This window comes from Aricia agestis, chromosome 8 (assembly GCF_905147365.1).
Source record: "Aricia agestis chromosome 8, ilAriAges1.1, whole genome shotgun sequence".
Classification (NCBI taxonomy): Eukaryota; Metazoa; Arthropoda; class Insecta; order Lepidoptera; family Lycaenidae; genus Aricia; species Aricia agestis.
Genome location: NC_056413.1, coordinates 5,341,766 through 5,365,430, shown reverse-complemented (window position 1 = coordinate 5,365,430; position 23,665 = coordinate 5,341,766). Strand labels below are relative to the sequence as shown.

Genomic DNA, 23,665 nt, shown 5'->3' with positions numbered 1-23,665 from the left:
AAACTTTCTTGGATGTCTAGCAATGGGAAGCAACTGTGAAAAATGTCCGGTACTGGACTCTGGAATACGAGATTTTCCCACTTACCGCGAAAAATATAAGTTATGAAATTGAGCTTTATAACTCTTTCTCGAAGGCTAGGTAGACCTTCAGAACTGGATTCCTCCTAAAGTAACCGCGACCGAAACTCCATAGTTGCTGGTCGTTACACAAACAGGTAAACTTTCAGCTTTCCCAAGCTGAGAAAGTTCTGGCCGTCGCAGGCTCTTACTCTATTACATATTTTAACAGCGAGTTTTTGTATTGACTTAGATATATAAATTACATTAGGTACTTTTGTTTTAGGTAACCAGAGGCCGTTTGTAAAATGTATCGAGGAAAAAAAATTACTCAAATGTGTATAAATAGTATTGATACTTCTTCCTCCAAGAATGAACAGTCGAAAACAACACCTCTTGCGGATAAATCATTAAAGAGAAACCAGGAACCTTCGTCTGTTACAAGTAACCGAAATAATGATTTAACACTAAATAAAAATACGAACACAGCAAATCTTGCCAAGTTATATTCTACAAAATATTTTGAAAATGACTATTTATGGAAACGACCTTATTCATTTACGACACCCCTTTTTCGAAAATTTAACGAATATAAAACAAGCGACCCTTACTTAATAGACAAAGCTATTACAAAATTTTCACAAGAAAATCTTGACAATTTTAAAGAACAAGACTTAGATTTACTTTGCCATGAAACACTAGAAGATGATGATATTCTGGAAATCAGTTTAAACTCCGTCGAAAATTCTATGCCTTTACCGATGAAACGTCCAGAGTCAGTACTCGCAGAAATTCCCTGTAATTCAGTTAAACAAGTTCCTTCAACAGACGATGAATCAAGTGTAAAGGATTACGACTCTGACGACTCCGTTAAGGATAAGGATTATATACCGGAAGATGATAGTTCGGGCTCTGAAGAAAGCGATAAAGAATCAGTCGTATATTCTATGCCGCCAACAGTAAAACCTCCGGAGTCGGATGAGAAATGCGATGTTAAAGAAAACCATCAAATCACAGTACAGGCAGAGGTCCATGCCTGTGATTCAGACACAGGACAAGTTCCATCTCTTAATTTTTCAGTTCAGGAAGAAGGTCAAACAGTATTGTCATTAAAGTTATTATGTTTGGGAGTCATTAATAGTAATAAATATCAAATATTAAACAAAAATGAGACAGTGACAATAGAAACACATAACGAAAATAAGGATATTGAAGATGATGGTGAAGTTATAACTGTGATCATTATTCAAGATGAATGCGAAGCAAATGTAACAGAAACAATTACAAGTAAAGACAAAGAACCAGAGGAATTGATTCAAGAAAATAGTGCAGGCGAAGAAATATTTGAGTTAAACCAAGAACATGAACAAGATAGACATGATGACTGCTATGAAAAAGATCTCAAACTTTATACTAAATCGGGGCAATTGCGAAAAAGAAAAATATATGAGACAAGTTTAACTGAAAGACTGCAAGAAAAAAGAACTAAATATCGAGAACAATTTCTAGTTAAAGGAGGCTGCAAATGTGCAAACAAGTGTATGGAAAAAATCAGCAAGGAAGAAAGAGAAACACTTAATGAAAATTATTGGCAGATGTCTTGGAAAACACGTCGCATATTTATTCGACAAAGCTGCTATGTTGTAATCCCGAAACGTACACTAACATCATCACCTAAACGACACCCAAAACGCAAGTTTTTCTTTAAAAATGCCTACGAAAATAAGGTAGATGTGTGCAAGCCCTTCTTTCTCTCCACACTAGGATACAAACCAACTAATGACACGGTTTTATACAATGCTTTAAAGGTTAAAGACAGCGAAGAAATACAGGACAATAGAGGAAAGCATAAGAAAATCATACTATTTGACCGAGATAATATAACACGACACATAGAATCCTTTCATCCAACAGTTTCACACTACAGGAGGGAGCATGCTCCATTGAGAAGATACCTGCCAAGTGATATAAACGTAAAAATGATGCACGAAAATTTTTTAGAGAAAAATCCTAATCAACAGATGTCTTACGATTTATATAGAAAACATTTAAGGTCTTTAAACATATCGTTTGCTAGACTTGGCAATGAAGAGTGTGAGATCTGCGAAGCTCACCGTATTCATTCTGACAGCGAATGTCATGACAAAGATAATTTACCTACTGATTGCCAAGTCTGCAATGATTATTTAAACCACAAAATGCGAGCAAAAAAAGCTAGGATGTTATACAGTAAACATAAGAACAGCAAAAATGAATCGCACTTATATTTCAGTACAGATCTTGAGAAAATAATTATGTTGCCGAGACTAGACACTTTTAAAGAAGTCATATTTTGTCAGCGCTTAGTAGCTTACAACCAAACATTTGCACCACTAGGGAAATCCAATGATGAGAAACCCTTAGCGGTTGTATGGCACGAAGCTATAGCTGGAAGGAAGCAGAATGATATCATCAGTGCGTTTAAAGCTTTTTTCAATAAATATCGTGATACCAAATATTTTGATTTGTGGCTTGACAATTGTTCGGCACAAAATAAAAATTGGCTCCTCTATTTCTTTTTGGTTCATCTCATTAACTCGGATGAAATAAGCGCTAACAAAATAACATTGAATTATTTCGAAAAAGGGCATACGTATATGAGCTGTGATCATTTTCATCACCAAGTAGAACTCTCCATGAAGAAGTCAGGCAAACTCTATGACTTTCAAGATTTTGTTGATTGTGTCGAAAAAGCAAATTCTGGAAAGGTAGCTGTGAAAGAGATGCAATTAGGAGATTTTATCGATATATCTGACTATACTTCTAATCGAAGAATTCAAACTTCAACACCAAGAGTGTACATGAAAAATATCGTTCAAGTTAGTTTTGAACGAAAAAGCTACAATATGTTTTACAAATCGGATTTTGACGGCGATTATACTGAAGTTTGTTTTTTAAAAGATACTTACCTTAAACCAAAAAATGGATCTGTTCCCGAGGTGCTGACTCCTAGAGAAAGTGCGAGAGGAATATCAGAAACAAGAAAATTGAATATTTTAACCAAGTTAACCAAACTTATGCCTTCTCATAAACTTACATTCTGGAAAAGAATACCAACTAATAATATAAATAACGAAGAGACTGATTAATGATTAGGTTTTAATATATCTACTTTTTGATCTCTCATAGAAGTAATGTTTTTGATCTCATTACAATTAAGTTTTTGATAAATATTTGATAATTATATTTTATTTTGGATGTGTAATATTTTTTAAGTTACTTTTTTATAATTTTCATATGTTTAGTTATGGTACTGTACTAGAAATTATTAGGACTGAAGTCAGTAAGAATTCTATTGATTGTTATAATGTTTACGTAACGTCGTTTACAATTTATTACCAAATAATAAATTAAGCATTTAAGTTTCTTTCACAAATAAACAATTTGTTTTGATATTATGGTTTTATTTCTGCTCAAATTTCATTTTTTTTGCTGTTGCATTTTTGATCTAATGGTCTTTTCAGCTAATGACTAGAATTATTTGAAGTGGAATACTTAGTTAAAATACAGTTATTAAGTGGGTAGTGCATTTAACTGCTTTCTTTTTTAGTATTATACTGATAACTTTTAAACCAATTTTGATTAAACTAATCAAAAATGCCGTTGACGTCACATAATGGCGTTTTTAGATTGATGAATCTGTTTCTTCTCAGTTACGTAATAATCTATAAAGCAGTTAGGCGACATAGCGGCATTTTTTCGTATGATTCATGTAAAAAATAGATATATCAAAATTTAAAGACAAAAATCATACGCTAAATGGCAGTTACCATCGAGGTAACTGCGTTTTAACCTAGCAGCGTGAGTGAAAAAGATATTTACGGGCTAAGCTAAACCAGAAATATGTATTTTAAATTACCTTACAAACATATTAAATAGACAAGGAGAACATGAAAATATTCTACGTAACGTCACTTATTTTAATCAATCATTAAATCTTAACTAATCATAATACTTTTCAAGAAATCTGTTTTCCCGCTATTTTTGTCAATTACCAAAAGTTGCGTTTTGCACGTAGCGGTCTTTTCTGGTATCAGGGCAGCGTAGTCTTCCCGTGCTTGAGTATTCATACAAAAACGTACACTGTGTATATTGACGTTGTAAATTGATATGTTGGAAAATTTGCTTAGCAGTCAAAAGCAAAACAAATGATATTTTAATATTTCTACATCGTATGAATTATACACACAGTATATTTTTTTCTCTTAGGGTTATATTTAACATTACTAGTTTTACTATGAGTAATATCTTCGAACCTCTGCTAATATGATATCGTAACTTGATTCGTCTATAATAATAAATTGTTTTGCCCTTCTACTAAAGTAATAAATATCACCAGTATAAATATCGAACCACAATGCATGTATGTGTAAATCGTGTCTTTCTAATCGCTTCTTCAGCATTCCATAAGAAGCGATGTTTTGAAGCTGCTGTAAAGTGTTTACCTAAAATTAAATCGTCTAGTTAAAACTTTAATGAAAAAAAATGGATTTTTCAAAGAAATTCCGATATGATAAAACTATTTCTCGCCGCTTGCATACTAATAAAAATATTGCAGGCTTTCACTAATCCATGTGAGTTGTGACTGTCTTTTTTGATGCGTTGGTAAAGTCACATAACAGACAATTACAGCAGACCACACAAAATTAGTGTAAGCCTGGAAAATATTTTAATACCTGAGAAAGTTTGTCTTCTATACAAAATTTGTTTTCGGGGTCTATGTAGGCGACAAATTTTCGCTGAGGCGTCTCTGCAGTGAATAGCATTGGTTTAGAAAAATCTTGATTAGCAGCAAGAAACTTATCCAAACTTGTTTGCCCATGTGTACAAAGCCAAGATTTCAAGGGTGATATTCTACGCTGTTCCTGTAAAAACGTTAAATTCAAAATAAAAAATCATGTTATCTGCAGGAGGTCGAGTGCATTAAGTATTAGTTCTGCTACTGATGCGTAAAGAACTTTTTTTACTTACAATATTGGATTCTTCAGGACTTTTTAATTTATAAAGCAAATTCATAGCTTTACAATCGCTGTGTCCACATACTATTACATGTTTTATGTCATTTATAATACAGCTTAATTCTAGTCCAGCAGGTTCACAGCTAGTCATTTCATCGACAAAGTGTTCTGAGTGAGGTACCAAATTACCAGCATTCCTTACTGAAACACGCGTTGTATTTAAGTTACAAAAATGTATGGGAAAATTTGCATTCTGTATCTAGTTATTTGATTTTAGTTTAGTAACATTTACATACCCACAAACATGTCACCGACGCTCGTTTCTGTAAATCTAGTCGGGATCATTCTGCTGTCCATACAAGTATAAAAAATCGCCTTAGGCTGTAAGAAGTAAGTAAATAAAGTGCATCACTATTGTGAGATTACCCATAACCGGTGATTTCACCTAATTTTATTCAAAAAGTGAAAATGAATTTTAAAAAAATATGACAATGTCATTATGACAGACATCACTTCTTATTTTTTTTTGAATTTTGACAATTCATACTTGTGACAAGAAGTTATTCATTGACAAATGACAAGTAACTTATCATTTGTCAATGAATAATAATAATTTTATTTTATTCGTTTTTCCTCGTTAAAATAATTATTATCAATTACGGATAAACTTTATAACTGAAACAACCAATACATTCACTACATATTAAGGTTAGTTTAAACTTACCACTGGATTATCTTTTACTTGTTCAAACTGTTTCACCATACTCGCACGGTCTAAAACTCGGTACCGCATTATTCCACGCAAGATTCTGTCCATTTTGTAACGGTATACTTTATTTAACTTTGACTTAGCAAGATACGATGTAAATTATAGTCTCGTACGTCTACGTTCATGCGTAAGGTTGCCTTGTTTTGACATATTCGACCTTCGTTGTCAAAGCTTATCGTAGGTATATAAGCCCGTTAGAATTAGGTACTTAGTTATCGTTTAAGTAATAAACCATATACCTAGTACAGTAATAAAACATATCAACTGCTTAAAAATGTATCACAAAATTAATCGTATTACTGCTATGCTTTTAAACAGTGAACAGAGCAGTGTCATCATTGATCATTGACATTGGATAATCAATAAAATCTTGATGAATTAAACTCTTCTGAAATTAAATCAGTAGTTTAATTGTATTTACATGTATATTTCAGATGAATCCCCCTGGTGATGTTGGTGATGGAATCCAAAAGTCAGATGCTCCCATTTTACCCCCAAATCATCGTTTTATGGAGCCCGAGAAAGTTGTTAAATCTGTAACTGATATGGCAATTTGGGAGAAGTCCGAGGCTTACATGGAATACACTGGTTTCATTTCTACTTTAAATGAGGCAGTGAAGGGGAAGCCAAATTCGGTAGACTGCAAAGTATCAGAAAGCGTGAAGAATATTGTTGGAATGTTGGAGAAAATCAATAATTTGATTGATGAATGTCCGCCTATAGCTCAACCACAGAGGTTCGGTAATGCTGCCTTCAAGGATTGGCTCAATAAAGTAAAGAATAACTCTAGTCAGTACCTTCAGAAAGCTTTGGATCCAAAAATACATTCAGCTGTACCTGAGATTAAAATATACCTGGAGGAGAGTTTTGGTAATTCCACTAGAATTGACTATGGCACGGGCCATGAAATGTCATTTGTTATGTTCCTGTGCTGTCTCTACAAAATAGGTTGCCTCAAGGACGAGGACAATGTAGCGACTGTAACTTTAATTTTCAATAAATATCTAGAAATTTCTAGAAGACTGCAGCAGACCTACAGAATGGAGCCGGCAGGTAGTCATGGAGTCTGGAGCTTGGACGACTACCAGTTTGTGCCATTCATCTGGGGCAGCTCGCAGCTGGTCGACCAGCCCCGGATATACCCACCTGTGAAGTTTCTAGAAGATGAAATTGTAGATAAGTATGCAGAGGAGTACATGTTTCTGTCCTGCATCAAATACATCAAGGAAGTTAAGAAAGGTCCATTTGCGGAACATTCTAACCAACTCTGGAGTATCAGCGCAGTGGGTTCTTGGTCAAAAATTAACCAGGGATTGATTAAAATGTACAAAAAGGAAGTTTTGGCTAAATTTCCGGTTATCCAACATGTCTTTTTTGGATCCCTCCTGCCAATTCGTAGATTTTCGATACAAAAGTAAAGTCTGAATAACTTTTTAGTACTTTAAAATGTCTAGATACTAACAAACTTTTGATAATATAGCAGTAGATATTACCTTAACCTCCTATTTATTTTACTCAGTATTATTATGAATGTCAACAATTTACTGGTGTGTAAATAAAATGTGATATTAATTAAAAGTGGCTTTAAAATATTGTAGCATAAGATTTTATGCAACAAATTTTGAAATGAAATAATATAAGCTTGTATAAGTCTATGTACAAAAATATTGTAAATAAAATACAAGTGTAACAAAAATATTTTAATTTTTTTCACTTTAACATTCTCTACAACACAGGCAATATATTCTGAATATCACTCTTACAAGTACACAAGAACAATAAATACCTACTTAAGGATTTCCTATCTATTAAAAGTTACACATTATAAGTCCCTATCCATAAAAAGTTACACACTGCACACAAGTCAGTTTAGTTGAATGGTAAATTGCCTAGCAATTATCAAATTGAAACAAAAAAGTGTTGACATTGCTCCTGAATACCCAATGGATAAACAATATGTTTATCCAGACATTGGGTATGAAGCAATGTCAACACTTTATTGTTTCAATTTAATAATTGCTAGGCAATTTACCATTCAACTTCCAATTAGAACTTTTGCGCAGTTGAAGACAGATCCAGTGCACCGCTTTTGGCCTAATAGTACTTAGCAATAAGGTCCAAGTTGGTAGAGCGTATCTATCTTGGCTATGGTGTGGTTAAAATAATTGTCAAGCTCGAGCCAAAAAAAAATTCACAAACTTGCCATTTAAAGACAAAGTTTTTGAGTACGACAATTATTAGACTCAACATCTATACTTAATTTTGTTGATACTACTACACCAGAACAGAACAGCACTTAATCCAAATAACTTAAAATAATCAGATAAGTCATTTAGTGTTCATTTTTGTGTAAGATAGCCTCGTTCTTTGGCTTCAATAGATGGTTGTTGACCAAAGTATAGGCCATGCCAGCTGTGAGGGCCCCCACCGCTATGCCCTGGGCGATGACTCTGAACTGCATGAGAAAGACGCTGGTACTCATGGCGCCGCGGTTCTTGTATGTGTACATTCCGTAGCCGACGGACGCTGCGAGGCCTGTCAGGCCTGGAAAAAGTAAGGAGTTATTATTTATTAAGCATTTTGATTGCAAATCTTGTACCAAAGATATGGTAACAGTTAACTGTGATGCAAGTAGCGGAGTGAAATCTATACAAAAACTTTAGAACAAGTTCAGGTAGAATGTGTGGTAGGCTAAGTGGTAGGAATATTTGTGCCAAAACTGCATATTCGTGCTATTACGACGTTTGCTCCTCACAATTTATGTAATTAACTATTAGCTATAAAAGTGTCTCGTCGTCTAAATTAGCTTGTAAGGCCATTGGACAAATGGGCAAATAGATTTAACAGACTATTTTTTGCCACGTCGAGGCTTGCATCTATTCATAAACTAATAAGGCACTACGTATAATTATTACGGATACGATACTAGTACATACATAATACCTACTTATTAAAGAATCGAAATCATTGTTACAATATTTGCTACACCCGACGTGACGTCATCGGTTCATCGCTAGGATCTTGCTCTATAGATTTCGATTTCGAGTTACGATAACATTTGATAAGCGATAAGCGATTCAGTGTCGCCAGGTCTCGGTCTGGTGGTATTTTATCTTGCGATTATGTGGCATTTTATCTTGTGATGAACTAGGAAATTACCTATTTGCTTTGTCCACACTGTGCCTTTTTCTGTTCGTCAAGGGCATGCATTATAGCGCAGTCAACAGCGAACGTGAGGCATGCCCGCAACGTATGCCCTCTGACCGTATCCAAAACTTCAAAAATGGTAATATTGGCATTGCCTTCCTTGACGCATTCAATTATTGAATGCGCCAATATGAAAGTTGATGACGAAAATGAAATGAAGACGAGATGAAAGTGCACAGTCAACAGTGTGGACATAGCTATAGATATTCGTATCATGTATTTTAGACTTTGGTCATACATAGGTACTTAAGTACTTGCACTATTGCACAAGAACACTTAGGTAATTGTGGTATAATATTGATTTTCTATGCATAAAAGTTCGTCGCGAAAGCAATCTGTCATTATGGCGCCACAATGAACGTTCAATGGTGCTACAGCTGGCTACTCATTCACTAACTTTATTGACGTCACAATGTTATCAGCTAAATTATTATTATGTCAATCTATCATTAGTTATATTTCTAAAATAATACACTTACCGATCATCATGAAGGGTGAGTCCTTAGATTTTCGCGCCAAACGCTCAGACTGTGTCTCCTCATGGTAGCCAAAGTCTGGTCTTCCCTCGGCCATTTTTGTTTAAATCTGTACATTACGAACGTTCATCAATAATAATATTTTTTTTGAATACAAATAATAGGTATATTTAAACACCGTAAGACCACAAAATTGTTTTGAAATCACTACCTCCGGTGCGAAAAGTGAAATCCCGTCGCCCATCGGTACACCACAGAACACTGATCCTGGGTCAAACGTATCAATTAGAGAAACAAATTGACGTGGATAATTTTATTATCAGACAAGTGCAAATATCTGCTACCACACAATATCAAGGTAGTCTAAACCGAGTAATAATTTTGTATTACGTACGAAGGTCAAGTGATGGGTATAAACTATAAAACCTGACTATTATACCATTCGAATTCGATTACATAATATTTTGTAAACTCACTCACTTTTATCACTCGATTAATTTTCAATGATTATTTTTAATCACAAATCCTCACTGTCCGAAGTTCGGTTCACGACTGGCGAAAATGTTAGAGGACCGAGGAATTAACGTCGCGGGAATTCCACCTAACAAATGCGTTATTATTATACGGAAAACCTTTCATTCTGTTGAGTCCATAAGAGCGATATTCGCGTGGAGTTTATTATTTCTTGGAATATTTGACAAGTCGTAAAATTGGTTGCTAGATCCTCATGGCTTTTGGTTTTCATAGTACTACTGATGAGGTGTCTATAGAGTCTAGACTAATCTTGTCTCTTGATAATGGATTCTCTTTAATAGATAGGTACTTATTTATGGATTAAGTGAGAACATGTTTTTCGCAACTCTAGTAGTTTTAATATTTTCTAAAGCATTGCATAACTATTTCACTACAACTTTTTAGCAGCGCATCTTATGTAGATCATTCGGATTCTTTGCATATTAATTGCTCTACCTAATCAAAGGACAATGCACTTTGCACGGGCTTTGGGTATAGGTATGTTTTCCCACTGTACTGGTTAAACCTATGAGAGAGTAGTTAGATCATAGAATATGGTTTTCAATTTCCTTCCTCATAAAATGTTGTATTGCATTATAAGAGTTTTCGCAGTTGCTTCTTTATAATATCTAACTTATCTTTACCTACTATTGATAGAGCACTTGATAAGTGAGGTAAGTATCTATTTACACATGACTGTTTCTTTTACACTTCTACAGAAATAAAGTCTGAAAGGGTCTGTTCTATAAGCTTATAGTCTATTGCAGGTAAAAACCGAAATTTGCATGAAAAACGTAACTTGATAAAGAAATGCGTAGGTACTTACAAAATATCAGTAAATGATAATAATCTCCCGAGATTCTTCTGAGGAGACTTCTCTAACAAAAAAGAGAATTTATTAACTATTAAACTGTAAGATTAGCCTGATAATATTTAATGTTACCTATACCTATACGCTCTATGAAACAGTCCACATGTCAAGCTCTTACCTCGATCGTGGGAATCGCAGACACAATAGATTTTCAATCATTATGCGACAGCCGGGTGCCGCTTGGGGATTGATAGGTTAATCTATTGATTCAAAATTAAATATCAGTAGTAATAGTACTTACTATGAGCTGCAGAAACCTACTGCACAATAATGTCAGATAATGTCTTCTTTGTAATTGTTTTATCGTTAGTTCGACATGGTACTGCTATTAGCATCCGACCATAGTATTTTGCACACGGCACACTGGTTATTATCTTATTTTTATCACGTTTAAAACCTAGCTCCAGTGACTCATGAGAATCTTTCATTCCTTGCTACAGCAAATAGCAACACAACCAAAGATTAAATTCGCTTTATTGCAGGAGTTCCCAATTAAGAGGAGTTTCCTCCGCCGCCGTTCACACCGCCGTTTTTCCATACAAACGCTGTCTCCTGTTTCCTCCCTGGATAATGCCGGTAGAGTTATGATTTTGTTCCTGAATATCTATGGCCACTATTTGCATGTCCCTATGTTTTCTTTTTTTCATAATTTTATTATTAAAAAAGATAAGAACGTCCAAAAACCAAAAAAAAAAATGGCCAGATTTTCGTCTGTGTTCAAACACTCAGAAAACAAAATTGACTAGAATATACAAAAAAAAAAAAAACATAGGAACACAGCTCAAGCCTTGCTTTAATTCTTAATGAAAAAAGTACTTAAATCGGTTAAGTTTTGGAGAAGGAATCAGCGGATAACGAATCGAAGATCTTCTGTTCTTTTATTAGAACTTTTGTCGTGTTGTCTTTATCGCGCTTTGCGGTGGGAGACTTGAGATTGGTGAGACAGTAATACATTTTCAAATACCTATTTTCAATTTCTCTTGCCCCTGGTGTATCCTCTTACGGCCGTTCCCAATATTTGATCTATCTCTGGTTTTGCCCTACTAGAGATAGGAATAGCTCACATTAGACATTAGAAACATATATTTTATGTCAATTGTGAGCTATTTCTATCTCTAGTAGGGCAAAACCAGAGATAGATCAAATATTGGGAACGGCCGTTAATGGCAGGAGCTTTCCTACATGGGATTTTTATCCGCCATAAAAAAAGGAGCAATATTTCCGAAACTGCCCAGTTTTTGTATATGTATAATATAATTATAGTTCAGCGGGTGAACAAAATGGGCAAATTTGAGGAGGGAGTGTGTGTGTGTGAGTTTGTGTTCGCATATCTCTGTAACTACAAGTCCGGTTTAGGAGTTTTCGAGATAGAAAATTATGAAGTCGGTTTTTTAGATGCCTCTCTAAAGTAAATTTATATGTAGATAAGTATATTATAGAACTTACAAACTCTGATAAATTGATAACATAGTTTTTAAACCGGTATACAATTTTTTTAAAAAATGAAATAAGAGGGCAAACGAGCAAACGTGTCACCTGATGGAAAGCAACTTCCGTCGCCCATGGACACTCACAGCATCAGAAGAGCTGCAAGTGCGTTGCCGGCCTTTTAAGAGGGAACAGGGTAATAGGGGAGGGTAAGGAAGGGAAGGGAATAGGGGAGGGTAGGGAAGGGAATAGGGTAGGGGATTGGGCCTTCGGTAAGCTCACTCACTCGGCGAAACACAGCGCTAGCGCTGTTTCACGCCGGTTTTCTGTGAGAACGTGGTATTTCTCCGGTCGAGCCGGCCCATTTGTGCCGAATCATGGCTCTCCCACGTATAATTTGGTTAATGGTGTTGATAAAGAAATACACATGAATATTATAAGTTTATTTATGTACGGAAATAACAAATGTTTTATTAAGCTATTTTATACCTATTTAAAAACATTTTATTACAAAATATAACAAAATAGCCTAACCTGGATAAATAAATAAATATTACAAGTGGGAAGTATCACATATTCCTTAGTTGTAGTTTAAGGGATTCAAACTAGGCATATACCTAAGTTTTAAATGAGTAGGCAATGTAAAACATATTTTTGCTTTCATAATTCCTAAAATTAGTTTCATAAAGAGCAAAATTATTAAACATCCTGTATCGGTTGCGAGTAGCATAACATCTGAAAGATAGTATGCAAATTATTTTACTTTAAAGCCAAGTTAAAAATATTATGTTACATTACAAAAGCCGATTTTTTATATAATATGCAATTTGGTGATATGTTTTTTATACCTTTATGTATTGTCATAGTAAGAATAACACTCCTCCTTTAGCGGTGGAGCTAACGCTAAAATGGTAAAATATAGTATACGATGAGCTGCAAAGGGAATATAATATATTATTAAATATTAAATATTTTTAATTACAATGCTTTTCCAGCGCTTCATAAGGTACTGGTATAAAGCTACTCATTAACATTTCCCTGTGCTGAGCACGTAGTCATTAAAATATATATTTTAATATTTTCTGGTGATCAATAGGCGGTTTCTAAGATAAAATTGGTATTTTTTTTTGATTGCTTGACACTAACATTTGCAATAAAAGTATCGACGACACTTCAGAAACCCATAGTAAGTATAGCTATGGACACGCACTGTGTATCCTTAGAGTACACACTTAAATCACTAAAACAATATTATGTTGTAACATAACATATACTAATTTATTAAAACAAACTTTACATTCAACAAGTATAGACTTTGCGATTTATAAAGGTTTTAATAGGTGGCTAAAATTGGTTTGGTGAATTGGAATAATTGATGTATGTACAAAAGTTTTAAACTTGACAATGAAAGTAATAACGTAAGTTTTTTAGGAGATCTATTTTTAAGTCTTTTTAAGGTAAACTTTCGTAGCGAGAGTTTCATAGGGATTTGTCATTGTTTAGAGGTTAAGTTTTAAAGTTTATGAAGCTTAAAATATTTTTTTTATTAAATAAATCGAATGTAACCAAAGCTACTTTTAAGGCCATGTTAATTTTTATTTAGGGCGTTTTTGCCACACAGATGTCGTCCGGCAGTCAGATTTTTTATTTCTAAAAAGGCATTATAAATAAAAAGTCAGATTGCCAGACGATTACATTGGCCTAAAGTCTAAACGTATTTTTACAAGTGATACACTAAACCAGGGGTCACCAATTAGTTTCGCTCGGGATCCATTTTAGGAAATGAAATGACCTTCGCGGTCCACACATTTTGTAAAAAAAAATTTTATTTGACATATCAATGAGAAAAGTGATAATTTTTGTTGCTTGTTTGGTGTGAAATTGGTGCAATGTATTGATATTAAATCCTGGAGATGTTTATGAGTAAGTCTAGAGCGAAATTGATTTTAACGAAGTTCATCTTCGTAGATGCTTGGTCCGCACACAATGGGTCGGCGGTCCGCCATTTGGTGACCCCTGCACTAAACCCACAGCAAGACAGAAAAGCAAGCTTTATATTGTCACTTTTACGAGTTGAGTTATCAACATAAAGCGTACATTTTCGTTACTGCGAGTTTTAGTATTGGAGTTGAGAAACGTAACAATTAACATACTATCAGAGAAAAGATTCATAAGCGGATGGCTTACGTAATATGGTCGGGTTGTATCTAATTACGTAAACGTACAGTTCGACAAGGCTTTAATTGAATGTGTCAATGTCAGTCAATGTGCGCTGCTGGTAAAGGAGAACTGACAAACACATGTCAAAAATGACGTTTTTGTATGATAGAAGCGTTAGTTCCTTTTCTCGCCACGTTCATAAACAGCCTTGTCGAACTAGCATTGGCTTGACATAGCTCGACCTAATTAAACGTGGGCCTACCATCTACCCACGAATTAATGCGGGTTTTCGATATATCATTTGCCACCAAAGCGACGTTCTTTCGTGTCAAATATCGTGTCAGAGTTCAGACAGACATACGACAGCTATATCGTGATATATGAAAGCAACGACAATTGACACGATAGACCCTCATTTCTCTGATGATATTTCTTTGCGGGAACAAAACATGCATCTTCATTGATACTGGCTGGGCGCGTTCGAGGACACCTTCTCTAGTTTCTCGAAGTGTTTTCTGGCGTTCCGGATGTTGATGAGCGTCGCCTCCGACGGTATCTTGGGGTCGGACATCTCCACCATGACGTAGGTGTTGCTCGTGAACCCGTCTATGAACGCCGCGAACACGCTGTTTCTCACCTGAAAACATCATCTATATTTAAACGTGGGAGAGCCATGCTTCGGCACGAATGGGCCGGCTCGACCGGAGAAATACCACGTTCTCACAGAAAACCGGCGTGAAACAGCGCTTGCGCTGTGTTTCGCCGAGTGAGTGAGTTTACCGGAGGCCCAATCCCCTACCCTATTCCCTTCCCTACCCTCCCCTATTCCCTTCCCTTCCCTAACCTCCCCTATTACCCTATTCCCTCTTAAAAGGCCGGCAACGCACCTGCAAACGTTTCGTTTCGTATTTTTTTTAATGAAATACGAAACGAAACGTTTGTTTCGTATTTCATTAAAAAAAAAAAAATATATCCATGGGCGTACCCAGGTTCTGGGCCAGGGGAGGGCAAATCAGATTTTTTTATAAGCTAGGTGTTTATAAAGAATAAAAATTTATAATTTTTAGTTGCAAAAATATTGTAAAATTCGTTTTCCTAATTTTTGATTTTTATAGATAAAAGTACTATATATTATACACTTAGTAGGGACGTCAACATGATCCAGGTGGGGGCAGCTGCCCCCCCTGCCCCCCCCCCCCCCCCCCTCGGTACGCCCATGCTTATATCACATGCAGCGTAATAAAAATACAGTGGGACAACGCGTTTGAAGTCGCGCGACATGCCGCGGCCGCTTTTGTGTAGGTATTCGTGATTGCTGCAGGGTTGTCACAATAATGTGTTTTATTATAATCTGTTCTACATTTTGTGTATTCGTAGTATGTGTATGTAGAGTACTAGGGATAAAACAAAAAATATATATTAATGAAGATTTTTATTATAAAAAATACAAATGCGTATACAAAAGGGTTCGAATGATATATTATGTATATAAATTGATATTTTTGCTTGATATATATCAAAATTGATATTTATATTAAAAAAATGTAAAATAATGTTTTAAATGTAAAAAATCAAGTCGTACAATGTAGTGTAATAAGTACCTACATACAACTCAAACGAAACACTGTCGCAACTCGCAAACCACTTAAAACAATGAAATTAAAAAGCGTCAACCCCGGCTGACGTGTCCCAAGCGAGTGTATGGCAGCTTGGGCTCGCCCCTCTCTCACCCCGCACGCCCCGCACGATTGCTCTGTCTAGACGTGTCCGTTGGCCGACTGTCAGTTCCATAGACTGTGTTTATATTATAAAGTAGACGACGCCCGCAACTCCGTTGCGCCAAAACTCGTTTATCGCGCGTGAACCGTACATTTTTCCCGGAATGAAAAGTATCCTATATTATGTTCTTTCGTGAGTGGGTAAAATAAAATAGGTACTTAAAGGGAAAGGTAATTGATAGGGTTTGAAATGATTACTCGGGTAAAAGCTAGTAAAAAAAAACGAATAGGTACATACTGTAAGTTTAATTATAAAGATTGCGCACGACGCAGCGACTGTTTTAAAAAATCATTGCTTGTATTTGAAACGTGTAGTATATATATAATAAGATAAATAAAGATGGCCGCACTACCAATCATTGGCTTGGAGAAGATGGTCGCCAGACGTGAGAGCTGTCGTCCACTTCTTTACCAACCACCATCGAGAGTAGAGCGTTCAGTGATATAGTGTTCTGTGTTTAATTTATTCCTCCAACGACAATGTACAAATTGTACAAAACGGAATAAATGTTCAAGTTGTATCATAATATTATTATGTAACATTTGCATAATAAAAATAAAATAAAAAATGTTTTATTTCTGAGTAAATTTGAATCAATTTTTTTCAGAATGGTCTACCTGATGCCTACCACCGGTTCGGGAACTACCCAGGCGAGTAGAACCGGCGTAAGAAACTCGCACGGATCCCACTTTTTCCCACTCACGAGAGAAAAATTGTTCTTTTAAAATAAAGTTTACAATTTTGTAACTTAATATTATATACAATGTCAACATACATAATTGTAAGTCATAATATTATAATAATGTAGAAGTAGCCTTGCAAGAAGCCATCCTACTCCCAAGATGTGCCATCTTCTATGTAATCATTGACCTTATAATACGCTTTGGCACACAAACGCTCTTTGACTACTTTTTTAAATTTATTAATGGAAAGATTTTGAACGTTTTCAGGGATTTTATTGTAAAGGCGTATATATTGACCTTTAAAAGATTTACTGACTTTACTAAGTCTGATCACTGGCATATCTAACTTGTGCTTATTTCTAGTAAATACTAGATTGACATTCACTGTAGAAATCTACAGTGAATGTCACTTTTAACTTTAAATTTATTTATATTTTTTCTAACATATATTACATTATCCAAAATGTATTGAGAAGCAACAGTAATTAGAATACCAATTTCTTTAAATGTATCTCTCAGAGATTCTAAAGCAGACATTTTATAAATAGAACGTATGGCTCGCTTCTGCAGCACAAAATATATTGTCTTAATGTCGGCAGCATTTCCCCATAAAAGGATTCCATATGACATCCTACTATGAAAATAACTAAAATATACTAATCGTGCCGTGTCTTCGTCAGAAATTTCTCTAATTTTTCTGACTGCATATGCTGCAGAACTGAGCCTACCTGCTAGATTAGCAATGTGAGGACCCCACTGTAATTTACTATCAAGTGTAATACCTAGGAATACAGTGTTATCTACCAAATTCATCTTCTCATTATCTAATAGCACATTGGTTATGACTTGCCTAACATTGGGCAAAGTAAACTTTATACATTTAGTTTTACTAGAATTTAAAAGTAAGTTATTAACATTAAACCAATGTACTATTTTTGAGAGAGCACTGTTTACCTCGTCGTAGTTCGACTGTTGTCGCTTCACTTTAAAAATAAGTGAAGTGTCATCAGCAAAAAGCACTATCTCATTATTATTATCCTTTACTAGATAAGGTAAGTCATTTATATAGATGAGAAAAAGAAATGGGCCTAAGATAGATCCCTGTGGGACACCTAATTCTATTTTGGTTGCATTGCTTAAATCGGTTGCCTACTGTGACTGAACCTAGCAGTCGTAACGTTACCTTTAGTGGGTTGGTAGCAGTTTATATTTTTTATGAGAGTGGGTCACATTTCCGCAGCCGTAATCTGTAGGGCCTCTATGGATGCTGTGACCCCTAGGTTGTTGCCTATTACAGCCTATTCAAAATCCGGGGCCGGTTGATAGGTAGGTAGTAGTCGTTAACAACGCAGACGTACTATCAGAGAAGTTGATTCAAAGGCAGATGGCGGACGTGTGGCGGACCTACGTAGTTTGGTCGCGCAAACCCAGCCGACAGATCACAACATTGAATTGACATGATCTGATCAAATGACGTTGGTTTGTCAACGGCCTATGAATCAATTTCTTCTTTGGTAGGATATATGTATAGGTAATCTGTATGGCTTTTATGGACTCTGCCGTCCCTAATCCATGGCCTACAACGGCCTATTAAAAATCCGGGACTGGATGGTAGGTAGGTAGTATGTAGTTATAAAAGGCCGACATCGCACCTGCAGCACTTAAAAGGCGGGCGAGTGCTTATTGTTGCGAGTGTCCATGGGCGACGTTAGTTGCTTTCCATCGGGTGACCCGTTTGCTCGCTTGCCCCCTTATTTTATATTTAAAAAAACATGGGTATTAACCTCCATGCTCTGGAACTGCGCGGCGAGCTTAGAGCAGGACAGCTTGAACTGCTTGACGATGTTGGACACCTTCTCGAAGCGGTGCGCGTCGCGGTGCGGCCGTCGCTGGTAGTGAGACACCACCAGGAATGTTGCGCGCTCGAACAGCAGCACCTGAAATGTGACAAACCTCTAAAGCCTCAGCCCCGAATTTTGAGGGCAGCCGCGGGGCGAGAGCGGTGGTGGCGGCGCGGGTTTAGTCCGCCGCGCCCCACTGCCTTCAAGGCCAGTTCCATATAAAGCACATTAAAGTACATTTATTCAGTTACGGTCTTACCTCATCAGCATCCACAATGGTAGCAAACTGTTTCAGGGATGACTCTAATGCTTTGACATTGGGTATTAGTTTGTACACTATACTCGACCACGCCCTGAAATAATAAAAAAAATATATATATTAGCAAATACTTGTTTTTACGTAAGGTTCAGAAAAAGAATGAATGTAATTTATTTTTAATTTACTTTATTAGAATGGTACATTTAAAATACAGTTATTTCAAACTTCATTAATATTTAATATTAAAGATGTACTGGTTACTTGAACAAGCTACTTTCAAGGTCAACAAGTATAAAGAGTGATAAGTTCTTTTAATGTGTAAATGAGTGACTGTTTTTAGTTTGCAGAAGCATGTGAACTTACTTATAAAGGGTTTCATCCCATATACTAGTTCTAAAGCAGGTACATTCTAGTGGTTTAGAGAGCCGTTTGAGATCCTCCTCCCGAGCCCGGAAAATCTCCTCTCTTCGCTCCTCTGACACAAGATCCATTTTGTGTACTAGACAGAATATTCGTGCTTCTGGAGAGTTCTAGAATAGTTAATATATTTTAAAAGTAAAAAATTGCTGATATTTCACATTTTGGTGACAATGTTATTTAGTAAATGAATTTTGTGATAGTCATGTAGTTTTAAATGAGAATCGGACCAGCGACTATGTTTAACTCTGTGACAAGCTAGTTATAAAGTTTACTCTTATCAAGTTACATGAAGCAATCCTGCTTTATAATTATTATAATATTGGGCTGTAATAGTCTATACAAACTACAATATTATTATCTTTGCTATTGTAAAGCATATTTAAAAACAGTTTTTTAGGAACATTACAACCTCTATTGTGGATATCGCAGACACAGTAGGTTTTCAATTGTTATGCGGCAGCCGGCTGCCGCTTGGGGATTGATGGGTTAAGAAAGGCCCTAAAATCAGTAAGGGTGGGTTGCACCAGAGGCATTGTTATAGTTAAGGTTAATGTTATCATCAAATATGGCGTACATTGCATAATGTACGCCACTTTTACACACTTTTACTAGGTATTTGACATTTTGTTATGGTTAAAGTTTGCGTTTGTTTTAGATCTTTCAAAAGATTACAGTATGACATACCGTAACCTTGTTTCTTCATAAAGCCATCTCAAGAAGTAAAGTCTTTGCCAAAACACTCTGATACTGGTGACTCACAAAGGAGCCATTAATAAAAAAGAAGAAGAAGAAGAAAGTAAGTTGGTGCAACCCACCCTTAGTGCTATAAAGTTAATAACAACTTATTTAAACATAGAGTAATCTCTAAATAGTATAAAACAAAGTCGCTTTCCGCTGTCTGTATGTGTGTATGTATGCTTAGATCTTTAAAACTACTCAACGGATTTTGATGCGGTTTTTTTTAATAGATTGAGTGTTTCAAGAGGAAGGTTTATATGTATAACATATGCATAATATGGTAGAGAAACACTGATAATTTTAGAGGTTTCTAATGTTATGTCGTAAATAAATTCATTTTTTTGCGTTTATATTGCAAACGCTGGCTAAACCCTACGAGATAGATCAAAATAATGTACTACAGTATTGTACACCTTAATTAGGTAAACAAAAAAGTCCGCGATGGTATATGTCTATTTCTTAGGGATAACTCACAATAGCCATTTTTGTTCTTTACTTTTTACGAAAAATAATGGCTTATTTACGAAGCGATTTTAACAATTTACAACATTAACCCTTATCCAAATAAACATGTTTGGAAGCTAAGACATTAAATGTAGATTATAATTGTCTTTTACACTATACAATTTCGATCAATACTTTAGAAGTTTTCAAACGTATAAACTTACGCGGAATCAAAAAATATGTCGCGCGGCGGCGGCCGAGGGACATAGCGGTTACGGCAGAACCGGCCGGGGGCTCTCATAAGCTTCGGGCTTATGTTATTGTAGTAGATAGTGTATTTCGTCATTGTGTGGTTGTGCAGACGGTAACGCAGAGGAGCAACCACAGCGCTTTCTTTCAGATATTCATTGTTTCTGGTTCTTTGGTTTCTGAATTGTCGATAAAAATATATTTGACTTGCGTTAGAAAAACGGACTTTTGTTTTTGCTTTGCGATTGGGTTATTTGTTGCTTAGGTCGTAGTACAGTGAATGCCAAAAGAGCACGTTCAGCAAGAGATGAAGAATCGTCAACGGAACGTGAGACTCGCCTCAGCCAGAATAGTGATAGAAATCGGATACAGAGAGAAAGAGAATCGTCTGTAGAGCGTGAGGCTCGCCTCAGTCGGAAAAATGATAGAATTCGGATACAGAGAGAAAGAGAATCGTCTGTAGAGCGTGAGGCTCGCCTCAGTCGGAAAAATGATAGAATTCGGATACAGAGAGAAAGAGAATCATCTGTAGAGCGTGAGGCTCGCCTCAGCCAGAATAGGGATAGGCATCGAATACAGAGAGCAAGAAAATCATCCGCACAGACACATAGCAACACCGAACAAAACGAACAACCAAACAGCCACAGACCCGAGAGAGTAACTAATTCATGGGTAAATAAAGAAAATTCTGCCAATTTTTGCGAAACTTTTATCGTTTACGCAGCACAATAGGAAAAATCACCCGATTTTGAAACATTCTTCATTGGTGCTCCGCTTCTATTGGTCTTAGCGTGATAATATATTATAGGCTACATCCTACTAATATTATAAAGGCGAAAGTTTGTTTGGATGTATGGATGTGTGGATGTATGGATGTTTGTTACTCTTTCACGCAAAAACTATTGAACGGATTTTAATGAAACTTTACAATAATATGGCTTATACATCAGAATAACACATAGGCTACAATTTTAACCGACTTTCAAAATGGGGGAGGTGTTATGTTCGTTTTCTTATATTCAACGATTACTCCGCCGTATGTTACCCGATTTTTATATTCACAAAAGTGGTGATCTGATGAAGGATCCATAAGTAATCGAGGGAACTCCTTAAAACTTATAGGGAAACGTGTGGTGACTTCGGTTACGTGAGAAGTATTCTAAGCATATGCTACCAACAAGTAAGATTTTGCACCGAGATATACCTGGTATACCGTGGTTCGGAAGGTGCTGAGAGAACTCTTGATTCTTTATAGATACAAGTTTGGGAGTTTCGGCGTTGTTTTAAGAACAGGAACCATATGCTACTATGCAAATTACATTCATCATCATCATCATCATCATCATCACTACCATATTATACCATTTCATAGTCTTTTAGATCGAGACTCGAGTTTGTCAAGCGATAATTAAAAAAAATCTTTATTTTATGTCTAAAAATAGTTTGACGACCTCTGTGGCTCAGTGGTGAGCGCGTTGGTAGCTCAAGCCGGAGGTTGCGGGTTCAAATCCCGCCGACGGAACAAAAAGTTTTCAAAGTTCCTGGGTCATGGATGTGTATTAAATATGTGTATCATATAATAAAAATCTTAAATATATGTATAGTATAAAAGTATTAAATATATTTCCGTTGTCTGGTACCTGTAACACAAGTCCATCAGGTACTTACTAATATAACAACATTGAAGAGTATGTTTGCTTGAACGCGTCAATCTCAGGAACTACAGGTCCGATTTAAAAACTTATCTCAGTGTTAGATTGATCATTTATCGAGTAAGACTATAGGCTATATTATATAATATATTATCACGCTAAGACTAATACGACCGAAGAAACTCAGGAAAATGCGGGAAAAACGGGGAAAATATTTTTTTATGGGAAAATGTACGGTTTCTGTAAAATTCCTAATTTACGCGGGCGAAGCCGCGCGGGACATCTAGTATAGAGTATAAATGATGCTACCCACCTGTAGTATTGCTTCTAAACAGGACTGGTAGTAATGCATGTCCTTCTCCATCTCTCTGCTCTCAACGTCAAACACATATATGAGCACCTCCACATTCCTGAATATGTTGTCTCGTTGTGATGCAAAGTAGTTCTCCATGAAAGCCTCCTGCCCTCCACAGTCCCAGAGATTTAACACCAAATTCCCAAGAAAACGGACATGAGAATGTTCTACATCAACTGTTGAATAAGTAAAAAGGTTTAGATATCCCTTGTAACTGACGAAAATGGAAAATTTTACTCTTGTCAAGTATATATAATATATATAGTATTGGACATCACACAAAATTAATACAGCTCCAAAGGAGAATTTATTTGGACTTGTAGTAATTTATAGGCAACTTTAACTCACTTGTAGCTCCTAGTCTTCTCGTATCTCTCGCTATATAATTTGCGAATATGATAGATCTCATACTGGTCTTTCCAGACCCACTTTTACCCATCAAGAGGACCTAAAATACAACATGCTCATTACAACAGGGTATTTCTAAGGTATAATTTCACCTATCAAAAGTTTGTAACATGCATACCTTTTTCTTCATTTTGGTTATTTATTCAATATGCGAAGTAAACTCGATTAAACTGCGGATTACTGATAAACAATTTTGGATTTTTAATATAATTTCTTTTATGTTCTGAAACACAGGGATGAATGGTTTATATTGGATATGCTTAAAATGGTTGGAATAGTTCCAAAAATAGGATAAATGTGAAATATTCTGCTCAAATTTATAGTAAAATCTCACATCTCAATGACACACAATCACAAAG

The 23,665-nt window shown here is 35.7% G+C and overlaps 4 protein-coding genes and 1 long non-coding RNA gene across 11 annotated transcripts in view; 1 reads left to right on the top strand and 4 right to left on the bottom strand.

Moving 5' to 3' along the window:
• LOC121729574 (serine/threonine-protein phosphatase 2A activator-like) overlaps positions 1-7,448 on the top strand; it is a 17,279-nt gene extending 9,831 nt beyond the window's left edge. Inside the window, exons 1-2 of one of the 4 annotated variants that reach the window (XM_042118131.1) lie at positions 5,646-5,762; positions 6,258-7,446. In XM_042118131.1, the coding sequence (XP_041974065.1) occupies positions 6,258-7,241 (984 nt within the window). In that variant the 5' untranslated portion in view covers positions 5,646-5,762 and the 3' untranslated portion in view covers positions 7,242-7,446. Of the gene's footprint in view, positions 1-5,645; positions 5,763-5,931; positions 5,956-5,981; positions 6,005-6,257 lie in introns of those variants that run through there. The other 3 variants (XM_042118130.1, XM_042118132.1, XM_042118129.1) reach the window with 3 other exon arrangements.
• The window catches only part of LOC121729581, a 23,102-nt gene extending 8,997 nt beyond the window's left edge, over positions 1-14,105 (bottom strand). Inside the window, exon 1 of the long non-coding RNA XR_006035980.1 lies at positions 12,925-14,105. This is a non-coding gene — a long non-coding RNA (uncharacterized LOC121729581). The remainder of the gene's footprint in view (positions 1-12,924) is intronic.
• LOC121729577 (beta carbonic anhydrase 1) lies at positions 4,147-19,691 on the bottom strand. The gene is made up of 6 exons (XM_042118134.1): positions 19,688-19,691; positions 5,779-5,895; positions 5,351-5,435; positions 5,068-5,255; positions 4,773-4,961; positions 4,147-4,541 (listed from the first exon to the last, which is right to left on the bottom strand). Exons 2-6 carry the CDS (start codon positions 5,869-5,871, stop codon positions 4,332-4,334), a joined length of 765 nt encoding a protein of 254 aa, XP_041974068.1. The 5' UTR covers positions 5,872-5,895; positions 19,688-19,691; the 3' UTR covers positions 4,147-4,331.
• On the bottom strand, positions 7,511-11,177 carry LOC121729578 (HIG1 domain family member 1A, mitochondrial-like). Of its 4 annotated transcripts, XM_042118138.1 has the most exons (4): positions 9,987-10,068; positions 9,718-9,773; positions 9,510-9,615; positions 7,511-8,367 (listed from the first exon to the last, which is right to left on the bottom strand). In XM_042118138.1, the coding sequence occupies exons 3-4, from the start codon at positions 9,601-9,603 to the stop codon at positions 8,156-8,158; spliced, it is 306 nt and encodes a 101-aa protein (XP_041974072.1). In that variant the 5' UTR covers positions 9,604-9,615; positions 9,718-9,773; positions 9,987-10,068; the 3' UTR covers positions 7,511-8,155. The 4 variants fall into 4 exon arrangements, with proteins under 4 accessions (XP_041974072.1, XP_041974073.1, XP_041974069.1 ...); XM_042118139.1 differs by lacking the exons at positions 9,718-9,773; positions 9,987-10,068 and adding an exon at positions 11,132-11,177; XM_042118135.1 differs by lacking the exon at positions 9,718-9,773 and having other exon boundaries at positions 9,987-10,119.
• On the bottom strand, positions 14,649-23,665 carry LOC121729576 (ras-related GTP-binding protein A). The gene is made up of 7 exons (XM_042118133.1): positions 23,425-23,665; positions 23,247-23,346; positions 22,857-23,074; positions 19,404-19,570; positions 19,041-19,134; positions 18,725-18,877; positions 14,649-15,115 (listed from the first exon to the last, which is right to left on the bottom strand). Exons 1-7 carry the CDS (start codon positions 23,434-23,436, stop codon positions 14,936-14,938), a joined length of 924 nt encoding a protein of 307 aa, XP_041974067.1. The 5' UTR covers positions 23,437-23,665; the 3' UTR covers positions 14,649-14,935.

Bases quoted from the DNA above. Each gene is read 5' to 3' on its own strand.
- LOC121729577 (XM_042118134.1), bottom strand. From the start codon at position 5,871: ATGGACAGAATCTTGCGTGGAATAATGCGGTACCGAGTTTTAGACCGT. The intron at 5,436-5,778 runs GTAAGTTTAAAC...TACTTCTTACAG, and splicing joins AAGTAAAAGATAATCCAGTG to CCTAAGGCGATTTTTTATAC. The intron at 4,542-4,772 runs GTATTAAAATAT...ATTTAATTTTAG, and splicing joins TAGAAGACAAACTTTCTCAG to GTAAACACTTTACAGCAGCT.
- LOC121729578 (XM_042118139.1), bottom strand. From the start codon at position 9,603: ATGGCCGAGGGAAGACCAGACTTTGGCTACCATGAGGAGACACAGTCT. The intron at 8,368-9,509 runs GTAAGTGTATTA...TACTTTTTCCAG, and splicing joins CTCACCCTTCATGATGATCG to GCCTGACAGGCCTCGCAGCG.
- LOC121729576 (XM_042118133.1), bottom strand. The intron at 23,075-23,246 runs GTGAGTTAAAGT...CTTATTCAACAG, and splicing joins GAGAAGACTAGGAGCTACAA to TTGATGTAGAACATTCTCAT. The intron at 18,878-19,040 runs GTAAGACCGTAA...GTCACATTTCAG, and splicing joins CCATTGTGGATGCTGATGAG to GTGCTGCTGTTCGAGCGCGC.